Source organism: Perca fluviatilis, chromosome 17, assembly GCF_010015445.1.
Source record: "Perca fluviatilis chromosome 17, GENO_Pfluv_1.0, whole genome shotgun sequence".
NCBI lineage: Eukaryota > Metazoa > Chordata > Actinopteri > Perciformes > Percidae > Perca > Perca fluviatilis.
This window is the reverse complement of record NC_053128.1, coordinates 15,034,193-15,059,706: the sequence shown is the minus strand read 5'-3', so window position 1 is coordinate 15,059,706 and position 25,514 is coordinate 15,034,193. Positions and strand designations below refer to the sequence as shown.

The 25,514-nt window shown below is 40.2% G+C and overlaps 1 protein-coding gene across 1 annotated transcript in view; it reads right to left on the bottom strand.

The window, feature by feature from the left end:
• The window catches only part of LOC120544904 (matrix metalloproteinase-17-like), a 73,444-nt gene that overhangs the window by 3,861 nt on the left and 44,069 nt on the right, over window positions 1-25,514 (bottom strand). The window contains exons 4-9 of the mRNA XM_039778770.1: window positions 23,988-24,274; window positions 11,611-11,787; window positions 10,435-10,537; window positions 8,619-8,701; window positions 6,373-6,525; window positions 5,542-5,799 (exon numbers count right to left, since the gene is read on the bottom strand). Of these exons, the coding sequence (XP_039634704.1) occupies window positions 5,542-5,799; window positions 6,373-6,525; window positions 8,619-8,701; window positions 10,435-10,537; window positions 11,611-11,787; window positions 23,988-24,274 (1,061 nt within the window). The remainder of the gene's footprint in view (window positions 1-5,541; window positions 5,800-6,372; window positions 6,526-8,618; window positions 8,702-10,434; window positions 10,538-11,610; window positions 11,788-23,987; window positions 24,275-25,514) is intronic.

Here is a 25,514-nt window from a genome sequence, read left to right as displayed (position 1 = left end):
TTTAGCAGAAAGGGGGGAGGGACTGAGAAGTTGTCAAATTTTTTGGCTAAGCCCTGGATCTTCGCAATCCTACCTGCAGCACCTTTAAGTAATGCCAGTTCAGTTACTTTATACATTAACTGATATGTGACCCAATTAGGTGGATTCCTTATACATAAGTTTATTTTAGTACCACTGGAGAGTAGCACGTTAGAGAAAGATGCACTAACACCAAAATTATGTAGCAGGTGACGAATGAAAGGAGAATGTGCAGACATGTTTAAGCTCCACTGCTTTCAACAACAACAACAACAACAACAACAACAACACAAACACGATACAGAACAATTAAAAAACTCATGTTCTACCCACTATGTTGTAAATGTGTCAAAAATACCATTGGGTCTATTATGGTAGAAATATTAAGCTTTGTTTTATCAGAGAGGCTGAGCAAATGCATGGACCTGAATATTTTTTTTATGTCCAGGCAATCCAAGCTGTTAGAGCAGTAACGCAGTGCACAGCAATATTGTGACTTTATTCTTATTAAATTAGGCTACGCCTTTATGACTCTACAACTTCTCAGAGAACACAGATAAGTGGGATGTGTTTTGAATGTGCAAAACATTATGAAAATGAGCACAAATCTTGCTGAAACACATACAAGCTATTACAGTCCAGGGGTTTATAAATGAATTATATTGATTTATTGTATCATTGATGTGAACAGGTGCCACATGCACATTTAAATAGGTTACTTCCACAAACAAAAAACACAAAAGAGGAGGGAAGACTAAATTGGGCCTACATGTGTGTATACTCAGCGGAGATAACATCAAATGAGAAAACTTGATTTACAGGAGAATAAATATTTGAAAACAATAGGCTACAGGATGCCTGAGAGTCTTATTGCATTATATTTTTATATTTTAAATTGTCACCTGGCGCCTGAATTTTGTGTTTTCCTTTACATAAATAAAGACATTTCCACTATAAACTGGTGCTTAGAAATTCAAAGAGCCTTTACCCCTCAAGTGGGACCCAGTAGAGTCCATTCCCCTGTGCATAATAATGAGAATATACTCAATGTGGGCTGCAGAATGTTAGAATAAAAACAAGGTATGCTCTAGTGCACAGACACACACATTCTTCTACCTCTAAACGTCTCAGGACTCTTTTCTCGCAGTCCTTCCATAACCATAAAAATAAGTCCCCAAATAGTTCTTAAGCCCTTTGCAATGAGTATAAAATAAATACAGTATATTATCCTCACTTTCCAAAAAGGTCCTCATTCTCTAAGTCTAGATCTGAACTTGATCCTCCCAAAGATATAAGTACAAGAGTACACATACTCACAAAGTCACCCTCGTTATCCATCTATCACCATTATTGGAAGTCCAAGCCCACAGGGCTGAATGCCACTTCGCTAAAATGTTTTCTTTCTTTTCCTCAGAGATGAAAAGTCATGGAGCTGTCCAAAGTAGTGAATGGAGTTACTGTAAAATCTCACCAACTGCCCCTGAATCAGCTTGAGAATGCAAATGATCTCCAGATTCTTTGAGTGGAGATTAATCAATGGCTGAACAAATGAAGATACTTAGGGCTACTTCTTTTAATATGGTAACGGTAATATGCATCATAGTCCAAAAATAGGTTGTTCATTGTGCAATCATTTCTCGAGAGGGTGATTAGATTTACTTTATGGCAATATCTGGTCTTGATGGACTGCTCTATTAATACATTACTGAAACATGAGAAATAAAGAATAAGGCTGTTGATACTGTGTATGTTTCTTGTCAACACATCAGATGAATGTATCTACACACCCCAAACCCATTTTTTCATACTAAAGATGTAAATATATATTTTAATATTACATACAAATATTTCTAACAAAGGATCAGTAGTTTCCTAAAACAGCTGGGCACTGACATTTTAAACAAACGTTACGTAACGGGAGTAAATAGTGTATTTATTGGGGACTATTTCAGCTATGGATTAATACACAACACTTAGTAGTTGTGGTAGCAAGACAGTGTTTGTGGGTTTTACTCAAAATAAACGACAGTGCCTATGTTCATGGTAATGAAGGAACATGTCACCCAGTGCAACGGTGTGGCTCATTGATGTGTTTTTAATAGTTTGTGTACAACAATGGAGCTCTTGGCACAAGGAGGAAGCTATAGTACGCTTTGGCTATGTAGCAGAGCTAAAGCCATTACTAGCCATTATAACTGTAAATGTATTTTATTACTAGTCCCTTCCTTCAGACTTAAGAGGTGTATCCTGTCCCCCTAAACACTGTTACTGTAACACATGGTTGTTTTTGTTGGTAAAAGCGTATTTTCTGCAGGTTGTATGTTAAAAAGGGATTTAAATTACCACAGCGAAAGCTTTTGTGATAATGTTGGTTGCGAGTAATTTGTTGTAGAGTAACTTGTTGAGCTCACCACGTCATCGGTGTCTTTGCTTTCTTGATTGTGACTTCATAAGAAATAACTCACTAACCAACCTTTAGCTAAATAATTTCTTTCTTTGTTTTAGTATTTTCTGGAGCTTGTCACCACAAAGTTGCCATTGATTCCAAAATCACTACATGAATCACTTCCTGGATTTATGGTTACGGAGGTTGTAACTTTTACTCTTCTAATGCGACACCACTACAATTATGGAACTCTTGGTGAACTTCATCCGCAGGTTAAAGCTACAGTAATATTCATGCCTGATAAATTTCATTTTCCACTCCCTTTACCTTTTTCTCACCATGACAACAAGGCAAAATTATTCCTGAGTGCCATTCTGATGCCAGCAGCTATGATTTTCATCATTATTACAGCTACATTCATGCCCTTTATGCCTCCTTTTTCCCCTCCACAGCAACCATTCTCTATGGGTTTACTGCCTTTCTCCATCTCTCTGATTTCTCTATTTGTCCTCTGAGTCAAGTCATCTATCTTCCGAACATTTTTTCTTTTTCTTCTCGTCTTTATTATCTTTCTTCATCCTCAGGTGTCCCCGTATCTCCTCGTCTGGATTCCCCTTTTCACATATCCCTCCCAGTTTTTCTGTTCTATTTTCATAACGAGGTGTCACCGTATCTCCTCTTTCCTTCTTGCTGTCATTTCACTCTTTTCTCCCCCTGTCTGTTTTTATGTCTTTTCTCTCTCTATTCACCCTGAGCTGTTGAAACGAATGGAGAACAGGCTTTGATGTGGCTTCAGTTCCCATGGCCCATGGTCTGTCTATGTGCGTTTGTGCATGTAGGTTTCCAAGTTCACCCTTCCAGTATCTGTGGTGATAATAGCCGGGGGTGAAGCCAAGTTGGTGCTGTGCAATTGGCCTCGTCTCACACACGCACACATATACACATCAAAGAGCTTGGAGCAAGACCGAAGACAGAACACAGACCACAGACCACTAAACACCTGACAGGCCCAATGGAAAGGGCTTCCTTGTAAACTGCAGGGGGGTGAAGGACATTCAGGCTTCCATTGAGAGCGGCATAAAATTTCAAGACTCAGTATCTGGTTTTTGGGGGGTATCTTTAAATCCTAAAAATGCCCCCTAACATCATTCAGAGCCTAATGTGCGCACACACGCACACGCTCATGCGCACACACACAGAGTAGCCTAACCGAACGTATAGTATTAGACCATTTCAAACCTCTCATTAACATGCACATGTGATCGGATGACTTTGATGCTTTGATGGAAGCAAGCGGTGTGGCCTTGACACTCATCTGCCACAGTGGAGCTGCTCACTGTGATAACACTGGGCAAGCTCCAAGGTTTGAACATGTCGTGTTCCACTGTGTGAATGTAAAGCAAAGTGTAGTGGCAAAAAAAGACCATGTGTGCCAAGTCAGAATAACAGATAAAAGGTTAAAAAAAATATTTTGACATATGAAAAAAAAGAAAAATGCTCTAATCTGCATACTGCAGCTATGCCAACATGAAATGTGCGTGGATACAATCAGGGAGACTGCCAAAATAAAATAAACTGAAATAAAATAGAAAATAAATAGAACCACTGCGTGAATGATAACCAATCTAACATTGGATTCGATTTTTCCAGGTGAAATGTCTCATATAGTATGAGAGACAGAAGTGGACATTACATTTGAATTCAAACCACTTTTAAGATGTAGTAAGATTATTCTTCATTCAAATGAAACGAGGTGCTGAACTCCATATTCCCACTCAAACATCAATATAATGTAACGTAATGACAATGGCACCACTGCATTGCCATAATAATTGGGTGCATTGAGCTAAACGCTCAATTCATCCTCATGGGACCATGAATGTTCACCCATAGAATCATGCTGCTAACATGGCTAAAAAGACACATACACACAGTGACTGCAACTATTTCAGTGTTTTACTGCTCCTGGGAAGTTTGCTCAGATTTGTAATCTGATTGTAAAACTTCATCCAAGACTTAAAGCTGCATGTTTGCTAACTTACATAATTGTTCCATCCCTGTCTAATATTTCTCTTGTAATTCATTCATCTTTAAGGATTTCCCCTGAGAAGGATATTGCACAGTCTTGCCTTTGGCACCAGCAGATACCAGAGCTACCAGTGGTCTGATGCTTTGGTGGAGTGTTACAACTCTATTTTTCTCTGAGAAATTTAATCATTTATCGCCAGAAGAAACAGACAGTGGTGATTCGTCATTTATATGTTAAATGTCATCAATCAGTATGTCTTTATAAACCATTTTTTATAAAGATAGAAGAGGTCAAAATATGTCACTGGCTTTATTCTACATGCCTTTTCACTCTGGGTGATAGATTCCTCATATGGTTATGGTTTTGATCATTTCTCATCACACATCGATTTGAAGTTCTTTAGGGAAGTGGTCATGTTATTGAAACAGAAAAAAAGACAAAGAGAGACATATGCTCTTGTGGTATTCTATACGGTTTTTGTATCAGTATCTTATGGTTAGCTTTTGTATTTTATTGTAAAGCACTTTGTGACACTTGCTGAATAAAGGTGTTATATAACTCTACTTTTAGCTTACTTACTTTACTTTCAGCACAGGAGACAGCACCGTAGATTGTACTTAATTAAAAGAGGTTGAGATATTGACCACACTTTAGGTAACTTGGTTGCAACAATAAACGTATTGTAACAGGCCATGCGATGTGTCATCCAACCGATCTGACAAGCACTTCACTTGAAGCACATTGATGCCTTAAGCCGCAAAACAAAGCTAACTTCAACCCTCACCTTCAGCCTCAAAAGTTAGTGTGAGATCTTGTGGACAAGGGGTCAAAATTGCATTTCTCTGCAGAGTGACTGGCTTTACTCAACGTGACAGTTTGTAGAGCACAATTGACCTAAAAGTCAACGATTGCCTCTCTTTGAATTTTGTGCATGACCCATTAGGAGAGGGCAGAACCAGGCCACTCTAGAGGGACTGCTTCTTCCAACATGCCAGGAAGTACCTGGAAACTCACTAGGAGGAGCTAGAGGAAGGTTCTGGGGTAAAGTAAAACAGCTGTCGTCTCAATAGGCAGCTAGAAAATTGTGGTTGATGATACGGTTACTCACCATCAGACCACCTCATGGCGTCGTCCAGTTGTGGCGGCAGCCCCTTCCAAAGCGTGCTGTCTTTAGGGTAGCCCAGGTCCATACGTCTCAGGTGGTCATCGTAGCGCCAGTAGTGGTTGTCCTTGAAGAAGTAGGTTTTGTCGTTGTGCAGCCAAACAAAGGCTGCATCCACTCCTTCCAAGGGTAGGCCAAAGTCACTGATTGGTCGAGGGTAGCCCTCCTCCACGTTATTGTCTTTAAATACCCAGTACTTTAGACCTGAAGAGGGTGGACACACAAAATCTACCTAATGATCTATAGCTTTATACATCACACAGAGCAGACAGTGTGTGCACTTGGGATGATACATTTGAAAAGGCAAGAGATCTAAAAGATATGTAAAGGACACACTTGTGAAATAAAAATAAGATTCACACCTATTTTTGTTACACAGCCAACGTAGAAAGTTCTCTGCCAGGAAAGCTGTTACACCTTTTATATCAAATGTGAAACATGCCCTTGATTCTGCACCCATGTTTTTTATTTATTTATTTTAATTTATAACTTATCTGCACTCTCACATCGCAAAAAGTCGCAATTTCCTTCAAAGTCCCAGTAAGAAAGGCGTGAACAGTCCCTTTTCATCTTGCCACTTTATAGTGTGGATGAATCACATTTTATAAGTCTGCAAGTCATCACAAGTTTAAAAAAAAAAATCCTTTAACCTTTTACTTAAAATAAAATCCTGTGATTGCAGATGATCACTGACACTATTGAACTAGACTAACTTTTAGTACATTTACAGACTCATTCCAAGATCTGATACACATTGAAATGTAGATTTTACTCTACCTTTGAAAAAGACTATTTTGTGGTCCCCGGGCCTCTCATACACAGCATCCACACTGTCCAGATTGGGTGGGAGGCCCCTCCAGAAGCGATGGATCTGAGCGGGACGCAGAGACACCAGGTGCTTCTCTCTTGTTAGCCGCCAGAAGAACTTTCCTATGAGAACAGGACAGTTAGAAGGATCAGCACTATTCAGGATTCTGACGACAAATAATAATAGTTGTGGTGTCTGTCCATTATTATTTGTTATTTTTCATGAATTCCCCAAGGGGAAACTTACAACAGTGAAAATGTAAATGAATGGAATGAAGGCTGTTATTGGCACGTTTGTGTAGAAATGTTATAAAAAGCAACTAAATGTATTACTCCAATTAGTAAGGTTGACTAGCTGGGTTGTACGAACTCTGTGACTCAAGAAAGGCCTAAATTAGGGTTAACTTAGGGCTAGACGATTAATCAAAAATGTATCGACATCGGAATTCTGAAGCCGTTATCGACGCATTTTTCCCATGACGATAATTTTGATCATTTATTTCTGTTGATAGGCCTACTTTCTCCTCAAAAACATTCTACCGCGTGTGCAGGGTCAGAAATTAACACTCGCTAGTCACCAAATGCGGAAGCGGGCCGACACGCACGCACAGAATCACTGGTGAACAGACCAGACACCAGCAACTACCTTCTGTTTACTGATAGCTAGCGTTTAACTTTAAGTAAGTGGCGATTTTTGGCAAGCCAGCCTTCTAAAAGAAAGCACAATGAAATTAAATGCTAACCGATCATTAACCGTAGGAAACAGAGTCTCAGTTCACCCGTCCAGGAGGCTCTGACACACTTCCTGCACTCCGTGTCCGTGGACAGCTGTAGGCTTTTGTGCATTATCAGAGTCATGTGTCACGTAGCTCTCCACAAGCAGAAAAAAAGAGGAGCTTAAAACGCAACTTGCTGGTTCAAAGTTCAAAGTCGTTCAAAGTTAATTAGCAGTTAAGAAATAGATTGTATAGCAAAAGACGTTTTTTTTAAACTTTATACAAAAATCTTTTAAAACGCAGTGTCCGTCTTTGAATCACAAAAAAAATTAATTATAGTTCATTTATCGTTATCAAGATAAAATGTGCAATTAATCGTGATTTTGATTTTAGGTCATATCATGCAGCCATAGGTTAACTGCTAATTCATTTAGTATCAATCTTAATCAAAAGGCATTAGTTGTTTCCTTTCTTCTCGGCAGTTTGTCTATTGTGATCTTCACCTTCAGCACAGTTTACCCGTGACATTTCAGAACAGCTTCAAGGCGGGCTGAAAATGAAGGTTCGTAGAGTAATAAACAGCATGCACACCACTTGCTTTGTCTCCACCGAAGATCCATTTAGTCAGTTACCATCCAAATAAATCAATGCAGAGGTGACAAGTATGTGCGTGAATTTTCTTTTTTCTTTGGAAATGAAAATGAAGGTTCACCATATTTTCAAAAAACATAATGCGGTGCGTCAGACACTAATCAAACCATTAACCAAATGGCTAAGTCATGTCTCTCAAGGATTAGTCCGGGTTAAACATGTGTGGCAGGCCATCCCATATGTTACAGGCTGACTAGAACTGCAAGCAAAATCTACATCTTGAAAAATTGAAATTTCAGAAAAAACAACATCCAAAAGGCAAAATGGTTATAACAATCATATATTTTAAAAAGATTAAAAAAAGGTTTAAAAACGGGGGCCCGGACAGCTCAGTGGGTAGAGCAGGCGCCCATATATAGAGGTTTACTCCTCGATGCAGCGGCCCCGGGTTCGACTCAGACCTGCAGCCCTTTGCTGCACGTCATTTCCCCTCTCTCTCCCCTTTCATTTCCTCAGCTGTCCTATCAATAAAGGCCTAAAAATGCCCAAAAAAAAAAAAAAAAAAAAAGGTTTAAAAATAACAGTTAAAGTTCAGCGTACTTTGCTAACACTTCTGCTGCTGAAGGTAAGTGAGTCTGTTTCTTGTTTCTGTTGTCAGCGGGAGGCTGGGGGTCATTCCTCCAAGGGGAAGCATGAAAGCCTGATGTAATTTTTGGACAGCGGTCTCTTGGCAGGGCTCAACTGGCTCAGTTGGGTGTCTGCATCTACCCCCACTCTCTCATCCTCTTTCCTTTTCTCTCTCCTTTTTAAATTTGCTTTTATTTCCGCTCATTTAGCTATTTTCGTTTTATTTTTTCCCACGCAGCTCTGTAGCTTTGCGCCTGTCTCTCTCCCTTTGTGGCTCCGTACCTTTGAAAAAGAAGGCCTCCCCTCGTATCTGTGCCACTGCATCAAAGTGACTGGTGCATCTGTCTGGGGCATCTCGCGCCAGCCTGGGAGAGATGTTAGGAAAGTAGGAGGAGAGAAGATTGTGAAAAGAGGGGAAAAAAAAGAAACTCTTATGTAAAAACTTAGTTTAAAACTAAGTTTATTTGTCAAAAAAAACATTAATACTTGTTATCTTTAAATTACATATGTGTTGATCATTTTCAAGATCTTTCTATGCATCTACATTTTTTTTACGTATTTCTTTTCATCTGCTGAGACTGGGTGCCTGTGCATGAATCAGTAAAACCAGGCGAAACAAGAGAGGAGACGCTGAGGTCCCTCGGTGCGTTTATCCTCGGGGTTTTTAAGTGATTTAAAGCACTGACGTGGCCGGCCTGCCAATGATGAAGCCATTAGCACCACGGGGCTGAGAGTGGGCACCCGCCAGGCCTTATATTTCAAACAAAGGTCTCTATTCATAGCTCTATTAACACTACACCACTGCCCAGTGGTCAGCGTTGGTGCCCTTGTCAGGCCTAATCCAGCTTTTTCACACATCATGACCTGATGGAGTCAGTAGGAAATGATTAATGAAGGCAGGGGAAGTCTGAAAGTCGTGAAAAAAAGATGGTTAAATATCACACCACTGCCTGTTTAGCTTAGACCTCCCTCTTAGTACTGCCTTGATGCTTACTGTTGTTGGTGTGCATGCACACGTGTGTGTTCTCTGAAAGTAATTTGAATTGCACCAATCTTCAGGATGAAGACAAGGATGAAGTGTTTTGTCTTTCATTGGACCACTTGGGGGCTACTTTAAGGTTAGTGGTTGGTGGCTTGTGTGTGTGTGTGTGTGTATGTGTGTGTGTGTGTGTATGTCCATTACAAATACATACATGAACAAAATTAAGCCTAATTATCCTTGATAATCTGAAAAACTACAGGCTGATAGCCGCCCAACTTGGTTTAGGGAATTACTTAATTAGACAGCCAGGCTCCTAAGCTCACTCCCAACCTCTTTGCTAATTTGCTTTGTTGGCACCTCATGACTTCATTTCAAGCACCAAAACACTCATATTAAGTATTCTTGCATGGATTCATCACATTGTTCCGCAGTGGAAGTGGGGGAAGTAAGAAAAGTAAAAGACAATCACAATATAATTATGCTGACGTAGAGGGAACCATCAGAAAAATAAAAATCTCTCCATAATAAGATCCAATAAAAAGACCCTGCAATAAATATCACCTGTGTGAGGTCTATTAAGAGTAAAGCTTTGTTATGGAAATAGCTGAACATCTATCATTGCCCTTACTTTAATATAGCCTGTATGGATGTGTATGCATGCCTAGTCAAAGAATTTATATCAGCCTGAGGAAAACAATGTGAACATTAAAATGTTTATTTGATTTTTGCAGAGTTTTATGAGCATGTCCACATTTGCCAAGACAAGAAGTAGCCCTTGCCTGGATAAGATGTCTGAGTCGACTGTGGAGCAAGCGTCACTTTTGGTGCCAAAATTGTACTGTGCCATCCCATTTTTATTGACACTCCTCTCGGCTGCACTACTCTGGCCATTACAGCCCAGGCAGTGTCATGTTGAATGGGATTCACTGATTGAGTTAAGGCTGGAAAACACCGCTTTCACGAAACAACACAGCAGCTTTGATCGAGGTGCAAAAGTAGGATCTTCGAGATAGATACTGAGGGGTCACTGAAGTGAATTTTTTAATGACGCATAGCACTATACTATGACAGTTGTTTTTTGTTGCATGTGAAAGTATCTTTACATCTTCTACTCACAGGAGAGTGGATCTGTTTTCAGGAAGGTCCAGCAGGACAGGAGGTTCAGCCGTCTGGGAGGGGTTGCCTGGTCGGTTTGTGTGGGACACTGAGTCTCTGACACCTAGGAAGACGTTAAATGTCAACTCAAATGAATGAAACATGTAATAACATTCTTTTGATTGTTGGTTATTTGTTCTACTCCTGCTCTTTTGCAAAGTTACTGTTTTCCATAGTGGCACATAGTGTGTTTAATTCTCCTTTTTGTTTGCTTTCATTTCTTTGTCCACTGACATCACCTCACTCCTCTAAATGCTCATCATTCTCTTCCCTCACATATCTTTCCTATAGTGAATGGTGCAATAAGGTCTCATGCCATAATGAGGTCCATTAACTCCATCCATGTTTGCATTAAATCAATAGCCTTCCTCTTCAGATCTCATCAATTGTGGCTTCCTGCATGAGGAGGCCTCTGTCAGCTGAGCGTTCACCAACAAACAGCTGTTTCCACAACTGCACCGGGAAACATACATAATTACAGCAGAGGCTCTCGAGTCATGGTCAGTGGAGTACAGGAAGATTCTGTGAAAGCAGTAGTGTATGTCTCCACAATGTTTACACACACAAAGACACACACACACACACACACACACACACACACACACACACACACACACACACACACACACACACACACACACACACACACACACACACACACACACACACACACACACACACACACACAAACTTTACAGCACTGATGACATCAAGAAGAGGCAGAAACATCTTTGCAACTCAGTGAACAGCTAATTTAGCCATTATGTAATGTAGCATGAATTTCATGCTCATAATAATTTAATGCTGTGAACAATGATGGAAAAGTATATGTCCAGTAGATAATGACATAAGCTTACTGTAATACAGAAAATTGGAGAACTGTACTTCCAACTACTTTGGAAATACTTGGAAAGGCAGTGACTTCGTTTTATAATTACCGTGGCCACTTTGTTTAATTTCCCGACAGCATCTTCCCCTGTACCAATCAATTACTGGAATACCAATTTTCGCGTGTGTGCACCTTTTGTAACACTCAAGGCAGATTTATTAATGGAATTTCTGATGGAAATGTAACTAATGTAATTAACCCCTTTAACTCTTTCACACACAGAAAGTTGATGACATGTTCCATCGTACCGTAGAGCTGCCAGACGCGGACCTTGTCTTCATAAGGTAGGTCATATTTCAGAGGGTCTCCTACAGGTCCCTGGTAGTACGGTCTCATGATGGACTCTATGGCTGAGGTGTGGACCAGTCCGATGGCGTGACCAAACTCATGGACTGCAACGGCAAACAGATCCATCCCATGAGAGTCTGAAGGAGACAGGAGAGAAAAAACGAGTTTACATAATGGTGAAACATTATCCAAAAAAGCAGAAATAACAATCAAGGGAAAGCAACACACTGTACAAACAGAATGCAAAGGTCAAAGGGTAGGCTGTAAACAGTGCTAGTAAAGCTGCGAGGAACTGTGGCAACTTTAAATGTATGTCACAATAGTTTTAATCTAAACTTTCTTTAAAAATACAGAATACTTACTGGGTGAAAATGGGTGGAAAATGCTCAATCTGACTTTTCTATCAATTCTCCATTGAACAGTATATATTATCTATAACCCTTTCATAATAAACCAACAACCTGAGAATTATCTAGAAACACCTAATCCCAACATGAGTTTAATGAGGACACTGTTCATGAACATAAGTTACTATTGTGATTATAGATGCTATAGGTACAGTGGAATAGAGTAACAACTGTGGTCCTCCCACTAATTTAGAGACATAAGATGGTGATAGTTTTTCTAAATGTGATAACCATTAGAATATTATGGCTTACAGCTATGTGTATGGAACAAGTTGTAGATTTAGGTTATGTGTGAATGGGTTCTGGTAAACCGCTTTAAATCCATGACCAATAGCATGGATCAAATGGTCAAATGTGTTGAATGCATTGTTCAACATACCATGAGTTTGTGTATGAACAGGGCATGAAAGACCCAGTGGCCACATACGCCAATGTGACCAATTTACTCTGGGTCCTAAATTGACCCAGTCAAACCCCTGTTCAGGTATTTTATCCTTTTTCAGCTCATCTGCTTATGGTGCAAGTTAAGAGGCATGACAGACAGCTCCGGAGGCTTTGAGTGCTGTTAGGTATGTGGTGTACTGAGATAACTATGGTAAAACTGCCAGAGTCCCTCAGCTCACAATCAAAACCTGAGTGCGTAGAGACACCTGAAGAGTCTGCAGGCTATTTAAACACTCTTCCCTCTATGTTCAGCAAGAAAACGAAAAGAAAAGGCCTCCCAAACTCTTTGTCTGACACTGCCAAGCAAGACAAAACCTGGGGATTGGAGATTTAGATTTGCAAAAATATGGAGAGCTAGCGTGTCAAGCCAAGCTAGCTTAGAGTTCCCTGGTGGCTAGGCTGAAGTCTGCATTCAGTTAACCTAAGGTTGGCCTCAGCTTGGGACATGCACTTGTGCTTAGTATACCCAACTGGGGTATTTAGGAGGCAAATGCCAACTCTAATCTACACAAGCACATGGTGCAGAGAGGAAAGGTGGACAAAAGGCAGGAAAGAGAGAGAACAGGGGCTCAGAACAGACTATGAACCATGTCATCATATTCACGGTCCATGAGAGGCTAAAAGAAAGAATGTAATGCCTGTGGACAAAGTAGGAGTGGAGAGAATTGGGTGGATGAACCAGATTCATTTAGGAAGGCTAAACGAGATAGAGAGAAAGAGAGGAGTTTTGTGCTCTACAGACTATTGAATTATTTTATATTTAGGGGTTTAGTCTTTGTTCTGCTGGATAAGCAGGTTTCTATCGACCTAAATGCTTTCATTGCATAATGATAAAGATGAGAATTACTTCATTTACTAGACCTCTAGCCTTTTCCTGTCTTCCATTCATCCAGTCCTCAAAAACTACAGTAAAATCACAGAAGGCAATGGCTTTCAACTTAGCGGCCCTTTTAAAGAAGTATGTCTGGCTACCTCAAAAACAGCACACACCTGAGTGGATACCCTGAAGTTTGCCTACAGGGCCAGCACGTGTGTGGACGAATCAGTCACAGTGGCTCTGGAGTAACATTGACAGCCTGGGAACCTATATAAAAAGGTAAATATAAGACCCAACACCTTCCAGACATCCAGGTCTCTTGGACTGCACTAGCTATTTGCAAATCAATTAGTCAATTCTTAGTAACTAAGCTGGTTACAAACAAGTGATTTACTAAATTTTGTTGCACCATTAAAGCTTCAGAAATGTCTTATCGGCTAGGAAACATCTGTAGCACTGTCCAATCAAAAGCACTCATCCCTGTAAACAGGAAGCCGCTGTAGCGTCACAAGCTGTAGCATAGCTTCAAAGAATTACAGATTAAGTGGGTGAACAATTTATTAAACTTAATTGCCAATCCTTTGTAAATGCAAGTTTTATTGTGCTTTATTTATGTATGAATACATGAACACATTTGTTTCATATTCATTAAGTTTTAGATTGAGTGGGAAATATTCAATTATGCCAACCTATCTGGGTCATATATTAGCAAGCTAACGTTAGCTTTTTTCAGTTGGTTTGTTTACCTGCTTAACAGTTACACCTAGTGCAACATTACACAACACAAGTCTGTTAAAAGACATTAGGCTTTAATTTCCTAGAAAGTACAATTTTCCTTTGGGACCACTAAAACTCAATCAACAAGAAGGCTCATCCAACGGGATGAGGATTCATGCAACAGCTGAGGACATACAGCTGGCCAATGTGGTGTGGCCAACAGCCAACATCCAGTCCACCATTATGCAAAACATTGCTCCCACAGGATGAGACCAGACCAGACAAATAATTGAGTAACCAGAGATCATTGCTAACAACTTCCTCACTCTCCAAAATATCTACCACTTGGAATAATTGGAGCCAAAACAGCGAGGCACGAGAACAGCTTCTCGCCCTGAGCAGTGCTCCTCACCAATAAATCTGCTTTCCCTCGAACTTGTAAACAGAATGGACAACAGCACCGTAATATACAAAAGCAGCTGCTGTCTATGTGGTTAAAAAAAAAAAACATTGTCCTTAATCAATGACTAAACAAATACTTAAAGTTGCATTTTACACTACACTTTGGTTGGGAATCATTTTTGACTTGGTGTGCTCAAGGTTTCTTTCATTTTTTTGAACAAAGAATGTTTTCTTGGGGAGTTTTCCTTACCAACAATGGAGGGCCAGAGTTGGTGGTGCTGCTTTTGACTGTATATCTCCTTAACACAATATATATAGTATAAAGGTTTAAGTTATTGCTAGTTGTATTGTTGTTTATTGTTATCATAACTATGTTTGTAAAATGAAATCTACTATGGGCACAATTTGAAACCTATCAAGGCTTTCAATGGCAATACCATCTTGCCACTCAGTCCTGGCTTAGCGTACTTATCAGTATACAAGAAAGTTAATAAGAAATTGACAAAAAGCAAACTGAATAATGGGCCTGGAACAACCTTGTGTAGCACATAATCAGTTTATGTTTGTGTTTATGGTTGTCTCATACTTCTTCAGCTCTGTCAAAATTGAGTTAAAAACTCTGTTACTTTAATTAGAAGTAATGGCACAAAACAATCAGCTGTATTTGGGTTTAAGCACAAATGTTCCAGGCCACAAGAGTAAAATCCCTTCCTTATATCTCCTGCATGCTCAGTGCACCCTAACAGAGCTCTGTGTTCACATGTTTATCCACTGGAGGTACATGAACACAGCTCAGTCTTATATTGTGCAAACTCACTGATACTGCAAGTCTGTCCACTGGCACAGTTGTTCAAATTTAACAAGAGTGACCACAAGCAACCTAATGGCTGTGTTGCCTCATTTTCCATCCAAACTTAGTAGTCATTAAACTCGTGAAAACACAGACACATTTGTGGAAAGATATATATGTACCCTTTACAGAAGATGAGAGAACTAGACTGATCAGTTCATGTCATATTTACTTCATTTTGGAGGAAAGGCAATCCAAAAATAAGTAAGTTGCAGTTTGTTTATTGTCTCTGGATTCTGATCCTGTTGCTATTTTCTGTGTCGGTACTGTTTTGTGGTATTATCTGCAGTTTTTTCCGGTTTTCTATTTTGTGTTGTACATGAATAATTTGTTATTGTCTGCTCTCTTACAGCCAGCATTAGTGTGCAAATGTGGCAAAGGCAAGATGTGACGTTACATAAATGATAGGTTTAAAGAAAAAACTTTAAATTACACTTTCAGTGATGCTTAATATTAGTAACATGTAACAACATGATGTAGCCTAAATAGTCTTAATTATACCATTCTCCCCATTTATCAGTGACATGACAGTGCCATGTTCCTTGTTCTTTTAGAGGCTGTAACTGCACTTTCCTACATAACTCTCCCTATTCGCCTCTACCACAGGGACAGAGAAAGACAGTTTTTCTTTTTCTAACATGTCTATGGTCACCTTTATTGTTCCTTATAGATTTCACAACATAACTTTCAAATGTTACAATTACATACTTAAGAAACCAGAAATCCTGCACATTGTTGGTCACTTGCACACTTATTTTGTAACCAAGTTTTGGTAGGTAGACATTTATGATGTAAGATTTAAGATTCAAAGTGAATACTGTCTAACGCACACTTGGGGGAAAAGTGACTGGGGTCACCTTGTTTGTATGTCATATTATCTGATAAGAAGTTTATACGAATGATAATATAGTAGCATTAAACTATCCAATTTGTGTTTATTCTCTCTCACAGAGGAGCACATCCAGAAAGAGACAAAAAACAGTACACACAAGGATGCATGCACTCTACAGTAGCGCACACAGAAAAAAAGGAATGTCATGAAAAATTCACCTGCCTAATGACGCTTTTGTTTTAGTCAGGGTAATCAGTTTGCAAAAGCAGATTGCTGGCAGAGCGCTAATTAATAGAAGCAATCTGTTGCCTGTCAAAGCAAAAACAGCACTTCCAAACCACCACATTTGACCTCACAGAGATTCCACCATCTCGCGACTCCTAATGGACGTCGGAATTATCAATCACACAGTGGGGGTGAACTGGTCCGCTAAATATGGTGCTTAATATTCCACTATTCAGCATCATCATACACATTAGGAGATGGCCTTGGCGTACCCAGATTTAGGGTCCCGCTGAGAACAATGCACTAGGACATGGGGGAAGGGAATTAGCAAAGGCAATTACTCAGCTACGGATTTGTGTGATAAGGTTCATTTTTCTAAAGACGATAACATAGCTCTACAATCTGCTGAAGCACCAGCATTCACTATTTACCCTCTGGGCTGACCTAACAAGTTTACATCTTCTCAAGGGATTAGCATGCGTTTGAAAAAAAGTTGCTAAGAACAACAATTTATGAATCTGATAGCTTTGTGGGAGCAGAGCTGAGAGCAGGACTTAATGTCTGCTGTACTTACAGGCAGAACGACACGTAGAAGCAGTGATACTGACATCAGCTATGCCTTAGAGACAAGTTGATGATGCTGGGGGAGGATTTTGTGAGATAGCAGCAAGGTAAGGCTGGCAGAGTGTGACTTGAAGAAATTAAGAGTTATTCAATTAACTTTTTCCCCTATGCCTCAGTGCGCCAGTCTGGTAGCCTCAGAGTGGGAAAGAAGGCAAACTCAAGGGCTTAACAAAGCATTATAATCCAGAGGTGAGATGAACACTCCAACACCACAGAGGACGAGAGAATTCTACCAGGTCTGTGGCTATCTTTGGGGAGCTGATTAAAGAGAGTTGAGAAGTTTTTTTTTGTCTTCAGAAGATTTAACGGTTCAAAAATAGCAGTCTGTGCTTCTTTTACAGATGGAAAAGTTTGATGCACTGGATGTGAATTCCACCCTGAGAAAGAATTTGTATTTATTACATACAAAAGTACAATGTAGTGAAACTCAATCTCTGCATTTAACATGCATCTTTAGTAGGAGTAGTGGGCAGCCACATAGCACCTGGGGAGCAACTTGGGGTTCAGTGTCTTTGCTCAAGAAAACTTTGACACGGGGACAGAAGGATCCGAAGATGCTCCACCTCTTCCTGAGCCACAGCCGCATGGGATTCATTACAGTGGAAGAAAGAAGCATCCTTGAAAACACAAGCATCCAACCAGATTCAGAGAATCTACCCATATTTTATCATCATTCTTCAGTCTCCTTGAATAATTTATGGCTGGCAAAATCAATCTTATCTTTAAAATTAGCACTTAAGACCGTATTTTCTAGACATAGTTATGCTTGAGCTCTCTACAGCAAGGATTAACAAAGCCAAATCATCAACTATCAGCCTATGGGAAAGCGCAGCAGCACAAATATTAGACTTAATGACCTCAGCCCCACAAGAACTAGAGGAGAGTGATTAGGCAAGGTGTGGTTTCTGTTTGTTTGTTTTGTTTCCCTCGAGACTGCAGAGGGTGGGGGGTGGGAGAGGTTTTTGGTTCTTGTTCAATTTGTGTTTCTCTGTTCTGTGCACCATCTGATATTACCTGTCACACATTGTGGAATTTGTTTTGTATGTCTGAAGGTGCTATAAAAAGTTGATCACAAAAAAAACCCATTAAGGTCAATAACTTTGTTATTCATACAGCTTCTTTTTTTTATTTTTTATTTAAAGCAATTTTACTGGCTTATTCAGTAATCTTCACTGCAGTTTAGTGTTATAACCTGTGAATAACTATTTTGAAAATCACTGTGATGGAGGCAGACTGTTATGGCACAGTGAGAAATAAATTACAGTCTCTGACCGCTCCCTCCTTCACTGCCGTGCTCCCATTAACCAAACCTACATCTATGCAGCTGTTCCTGCTCCCGCATCGCCCCATACACATATCCAAGCACACACTGAGGCTACACTACAGCATCCTCTGCTTGTCCTGCCACTGCTGCGGCCTGGTGGGAGGTCTAATTGGAGCAGATTGAGCTGCTGTCCGGTAACATATGGCTCACAGCCCTGACAGCGCAAAAAACAAAAGAGGAAGACCCACACAGTTCTTGGCTCCATCGCAGACTCACCAGCTGGGACACATGGACACACACACGGACATACACACAGACGTTCTCTCAGGGTTTGATCTAAAACATGAGGTCAAAAATACACCATGGGGCTCTGGGTCTCTCTATAGACCATTCTTTTGGACAATATTTAAACAGAAAAAACCATGTTAACCTGGCATGAAGTTACTCTATGAAACAAAATGTTAAACCAGTTTCACAATCCAGATCTGTGATATTTTAGATTTAGCTTTTGAATTCAAAGTTGTTTTCTACAACAAAAGTTATTCCATCAACGTAAAGGTTGTCTGATCCCAATTCCCCTGGTTGAATCCACAATTATTTTTGGCTAACAGCTAGCTGAGAGATGTGATTTATTTAATTTTGTTAGGAAGAAAGATAATGCTTAATCAAATTCATCCTTCAGCTCTGTGATATCAGACAAGCGACTGAACTTTTGGTCTCACAAAATATCAGCCCTTTTTTTTTTGCAGAGTTGATCTTTTTCTCCTGCTCTGTGACAAGCAAATAAGTGTATGCACACTAAACGACAAATTAAATAGGTGAAAAAGATCAGAGCTACTGATATTATATATTACATATTTATGACATCCAAATACAATTGCAGGATTTCCCGGAATTCACCCATGGGAATGGCCCACATATGTCAACTTTCTCAGAATGCAGCAATCTCAAATTAAGTACGGGTGCATGAATTGTAACTGAGCTTTGTTTCTTACAGTGTCTTGCACAAGATAATTCACACATAACCCTGAAAATCACAGTGTACAGGCCTACTCATTCCTACGTCAATGTGTCTGTGTGGCAAAGTCACTCATATTGTGCAGCTGCTTCATAAGATACTACCTGCTTATAGATATCTCTCTGTTTTGCTTCTAGCCAGGTATTCATGTCAGGTTTTTTTCATGAATTCATCTTTCATCCAGGAATTACTCTATTTGGGATGTCTGAGGGTGAGGTGAGAAAGAGGTAGAAATAGGAATAAGCTACCAAGTCGTGCAATTCTGTTACTACTGAAGGGGAAAAAGGCTTCACTTGGAAACAGAGGAAAAGTAATGGCAAACCCTGCGTATCACAAACTTTTGGCACTCCTTTATTTCTTGGCTTTGGGGACTTTTCAGCTGATGGTGGTACACACAGCATGGCGGTAACAATTACTCTTTGCCTGCTTAGATACTGTTTGCAATAAGTATAGAAACAAAGGCAAAGTACCGACATCAATTACTCACAAACAGCAGAAATAATTAGAAAATTCCATCAATTTATTCATAAATTTTTAATTCCTCTGTCATGGAGTTGACATACTTCATACAAAAAAAAAGAAAGGTTGTGAAAGTCCAGGATGTCTTACCCAAAATTAAGTCAAATTCCCTCACACCAACCACAAAACCACAATGTTTTCAGCTTGATGATATCTCAAACAGACACTGTGGATGGAGGTATATTTATTTTGCCTTAGCACCTTTCAACAAGATTTGTAACTATTTGAAACAATCGGAAAATTGCGCTCACTTCACGCAGCAATTGGCCAGGTGTGCGCAGGTAAGATTTGAACTTCTTTATATTTTTTGTGTGTGTGTCATCTTTCCCATTTGTACATACTGAACCTTGCAATGCCTCCTTTTAACTGCAGCTGGATTCCACTGACAGGTGATAATAAAACATTTTTACTATGAGATAAAACCAATAAGCTATGTTATCAGCCTATGTGTGTCACTTCAAAGTTACATAAACTGTATGCCAGTATCCAATTTACTTCACTTTTTCCACTAGCTTGGTGCTAAATTAACTCACTCAGGATTACACCCTCAGGACACTCATCTAGCAAATTTCTTTATAACACAGCCTGATATCATTTTGCTCCACAGTGCTGCATGTTATTTCTTTTCCTTATCCTGGGATTAATGGACCAAGTTATACTGCAGCAGCTCCTGCTTGAAGCAGAAGGGTACAATCTATTTGAGATAACATTATCAAAACATGTGTTGTTGCTTACTCACATGTGTTAATTGCACATAATCTATAATCATTGTGACTTTGCCACATTGGGATATTGAAGCCTTTATTGTAGTGTAATTAAAATAAAACAGTTACTATGTCAAACAGGTTTAGACTTGTTCGACCTAGTAATCCAACGATTTGAATTGGGATTGTTGTGTCATACTTATATGAACTTTCATGCTTCACTTGTTTTTTCTTAGTTTGGAAACTTGTGAGAGAGGTTTTCGCCAAATATTTCTCACGTCATCTCTTCCTCTCTTCTTATCACATTTCCCTCTCCCCCTCGCTGCCCATCCATCTTTCAAAAAGAAGGGATGAATGGAGGTACTGAGCAGAGGAGAGAGGAAGGGCATTTTAAGTTCAGTCATCCAGATGAAAGGAAGACTAAAGAAAGCGAGTCAGAGAAAAGGAGAGTTAATGATTTATGCTGTCATTCGTGTGACCGCGCAGAGACAGCCTCTGCCTGACGATGCATTCAGTGCGACTAGATCACTCCATCCGCTCATTTCATCCGGATGAGAGGACTTATAATGCTCCCCTGCCCTTTCCTGCTTGCCACCTCCCTCCCCCTCCTTAAAAAAAGTAGCAAAGGACAGCGGGGAGAAATGAGGATGATGATGAGTGACAAGACCGCCAAAGTTTAGAGAGCGTGACAATGTGGTCGCATTTTTAAAAAATGGTCCTGCTGTGCCACCAATAATTTCATTTGCACCAGAGTGAACACACACACACACACACACACACACACACACACACACACACACACACACACACACACACACACACACACACACACACACACACACACACACACAAAAGGTTTCACAGAAAATTCACAATTATTCATAAGATAACAAGGACACAGAGAGTGCAAAGAGGAGGCGGGTGAATGATGATGTCTGCAGGGAGGACAGATATTGTATTGTGAGCGAGTGAACGTGTGAAAGACTGAATGGGTGGAGGTTATTTTATACAGCCAAAACACCAAAGCACTGGGTTGTGTTTTCCTGGGCTGTCAAAGAACAACGGATATTTCTAATATTAGCTCGTCTGTTTTTGATTGGCAGAGCTGATTGAATTCCATTTAGAGCCGCTGTCATTCTGTCCTCATTTCAAACTCGCGGATCTCCCTCAGCGGGTAATCAAGCTCTTTCAAAACTGTTTGATGAAAGTAATTTGGCCAGATCATTCTGGATAACACTGCATAAAGCAATCAATTAGCCCACAGAGCTCAAAGCAAAAACACACCAAATGAATATGTTTCACTGGAATTGGCCAGCGTTGGCAGCCTGTGTTGATACAACAGATAATAATTGACCTAGCTCAGGTTAATAAGCCATCTTGATATTGACTTAAGCATCGGTTCACCAAAATCAAAACATCAAAAAACTAAAACACGATATCGAGCCATGCAAATAATTTAGATTTAGTTTTACTGAAACTTTTGCCTTGACCTCACTACAATAGGATAATAGAATTCTCTGCAACTGCAACTAATACATATTCATGAATCTTTCAATCCTTTTTTTAATCAATCATTTCAATCACCACTGAAATGCTAAATAAATATGATATGCTATAACAAGCTTTGAGAGCCCATGATGAAGTCTATACATTTCTTGTTATGTCAGAGCAACAGTCCAAAACCCCAAAATATTTACTTAACAAAATGTCTCAGAGAAAAGCAGCAAATCCTCATATTTGAGAAACTGGAATGCAATGCAATGTTGGTCATTTTTGGTTCAAGAGCTTAAGCAAAGTTATTATATGCTGATTATTCATTTTCTGTTCACGAACTAATTAGGCAGCATTACTAAACAGAAACCTTTGAAAAACAATGTCCCAGTCGTGTCATCATGAATCCCACTGCTTTCCTTGGCAAGACACGCCCTGTGTAGCATTGAAGAGCTAGGATTGGCCAGGCGTCCGTGCTCGCATGCTCAGGTCCTATCCCCTGACCAATGGGGCTATCCTGACTCTAGTATTGCTTTGCCAGACCTTCCTTCACAGTGCTGCTGAGGAAGGTCTGGCTAGTCCACATAGCATTCCAGGATGGGAGAAAAACGTGCTTTGGTTTATTGGCATTTATTTAAACCAATCAAATTCATCATGGGCGGCACTAAGCGCCCGACAGAGCCATGGTTCTGCTGCAAAATAGCCTCAGGAAGGAACTTGTTTTGGTGGAACGTGTGTACGTTCAAAAGTTGTTTTAGTCGTGCAACAGAAAACTCAGATTGGACAGATAGTCTAGCTAGCTGTCTGGATTTACCCTCCAGAGATATGAGGTGCAGAACCATAGTCCTCAGAAATTTACCAAAGTTTAATATTCCAAAACAAAGAAAGCTGAAGGTAACGGATATCCGGGCGAAAAGAGCGTGATCCGGTGGAATTTCCAGCAGCACCGGAGCAATCCTGGAAGTGGAACGTTGTGAATATAGACTATCTCAACAAAGTAGTGGGATTCATATGAAGTGTCCCGGTCACGCATGGTAGTGCACAGATCTCTCTGCCAACAATCTTCATTATTTTGTAGACATTTTAGGATGTTGGCATGTACACAGACAATGCAATGAGTTGATTGGCGAAGAAGTAGAAAGCAATTAAGAACTGTACTACAGTATCATCTACAACAGTGATTCCCAACCAGGGGTACCCCAGGGGGTCTTCTGCAGTTGCCAGGGGGTATGTGGAAAGATCAACCAATTTACTCAACTAAAATTAACTTTGCATTATTCATTAAGTAATGGCATACATAAGCAAAGCTTGCATACAATGGGTCGAAACGTTGCAGCACAATAAACGTATGGGAGTATTAGCAGAATGTGGGCATTTCATTCTTTTCAGTTTTTTACTTTGCAGTTTTTGTGCCCTGCAACTCACCGGTGGGGATGTGCACACTACCACTACTGCTCTACCAAATTAGGGTTAACCATTAAACCGTTAAAAGACAGTAAGATTTTTGACCAATTAATATCAGTTAAAAACAATATTATAAAACCAAAAATAAAAAAAAAACACAGCGAAGAGCTACGTGACACATGCAACTATATCAATGAGGACTTGAGGGTTAAATTGGTTGTCCTACACACAGAGTATGCCAGGCAGACACACGGCTGACAACCTCGCAGGTGGATTCGGTGGAGACAGGCTCAGACAAATGCTGCGGACCGCTGTGGACTTGTGTCCATCGTGCAAGCAGTTGCAGGAAAAGTGGCTGCTTTTGTCGATGGAAAATCGTGGCTGCATGATCGGTACAAGTCCGCAGCTGTCCACAGAACGCTAAAAGTATGTCTGAGCCACCCGGATGGGTGAAAAGGGACTCCATTGTCGGTTAACAATTAACGATCTGTTAACGAGGGTCGGCTATCGGTCAGAAAAAAGGTTCTAAATTAGCATTCCTGCACCAAAAATATGTTACACCTTTGTACTAAAACATAGACACTGTGGTTTAATATAGCAGATTGCAACAGTTCCTCACCTGGAGATCTGAAGGTCCAGGCCTCATCATCATCAAAGTGTGTATCCCCAGCTGTGAACCTCTCTCCGGGGAAAAATGCGTGCGCCACGGTGCCCCCTGGCCCATCAAAGGGATATCCATCATTGTGGTCGGCCTTAGTGAAGTCGATTTGAATGTCTGCATCACTGCCGGCCACCTCATGGAAGTTTAGTGGTGCGATGTCACTCCAGACCTTCAGGGCGTAGTACATCAGGGCTCGAACAGTGTCCCTGCCCAGTAAGGCCGAGTCCTTAGGGAAGGTCCTCACTCTGAGAGAGGACAGAGAAAGGAGGGACTATGTTACATACAAGAAGGAGAGGAAAAAGAGGAGGTGAAGAGGAGAAGAAGGGCATAGGGGAATTGGAGGCTGATGAAGAATGTGGACTGGAGACTTGACAGAAGAACAAAGTTAAAGTGGAGACAAGAGAGGAGAGCTGGGCAAGTGAGAGGAGAAAATAATGATGATGGACAAGAAACAAGAAGAGAAGAAAAGGAAAATTAAAGGAAGATAGGGTAAGAGAGGTCAAATCCATGGGAGGAGACAAGATGAGGAGTATGTCAAGTGTAAGAGTGACACATCAGAGGTGAACATGAAGACGGGGAAAGGATGAAAAAGGTAAGTGTGGGAAAGAAGGCGCTGAGCACCGGAGACTGAATGAAGCGGAAAAAGAAAGCAGGATACATTAGATACAGGCAAGAGAAGAGCAGGGTGGAGCGATAGCTTGAAATTATATAAAAGCACTAAAGCATAAAAGGTCAACTACACAATGTTTACCACTGAGACAGACCTGCACCAAAACAAAAATGTCTGTTTGCGTATCTTTTGTGATTCCATCGTTTTTTGTATTTCACGGTTAGGTGCTCACACGTACTGGTAATAAATTGAGAATACAATGTGCATCTGAAAAGATTATGGCATCAGCCTTCAGGAACAACTTGTCAGTTTTTCCTTTTCCTTCCTTATTTAAATTCTCTTCCTTCCTCTCATCACACTTAACATCTCTCAAGCTATTTCTTTCTGTCAGCGACAGTAGAAACAGGAAAAAGTATAAACAGAAAACCACTTAGACGTCAAGCTATGTATGTCTACCCTGTTGTCTTCTGAATCTCAACTCCTCCATTCTCTCGTTGTCTCTCATCCCCTTACTTTTCTCTCCGTTCTCCAGTCTTTGCCACTTCCTACTTTTCTGTTTCTACACGGTGCACTAGCCTTCTTTCTCCCCACAAAAGCACTTTGTGTAAATACACAAAGAGATTCAGCCGTTGCAGGCTGCTCTAGGACATTTAATCATTCTCTTGAGCCAACCAGCTAGAAATTGGTTAAAAATGAACAAAGTGGTGTGTTGATGGCTATTCCTTTATTAATTCAAAAAGCAAAAGCTAACAAGACAGTGTCCCATCATTTAAACTTGTTCATCTGTGATTGCTGCGATACAAAAAAACAAAACACTGAAGGTACTTTATTGTACAGAAAATCATCCAATTACTTTCTTCCATCAACATCCTATT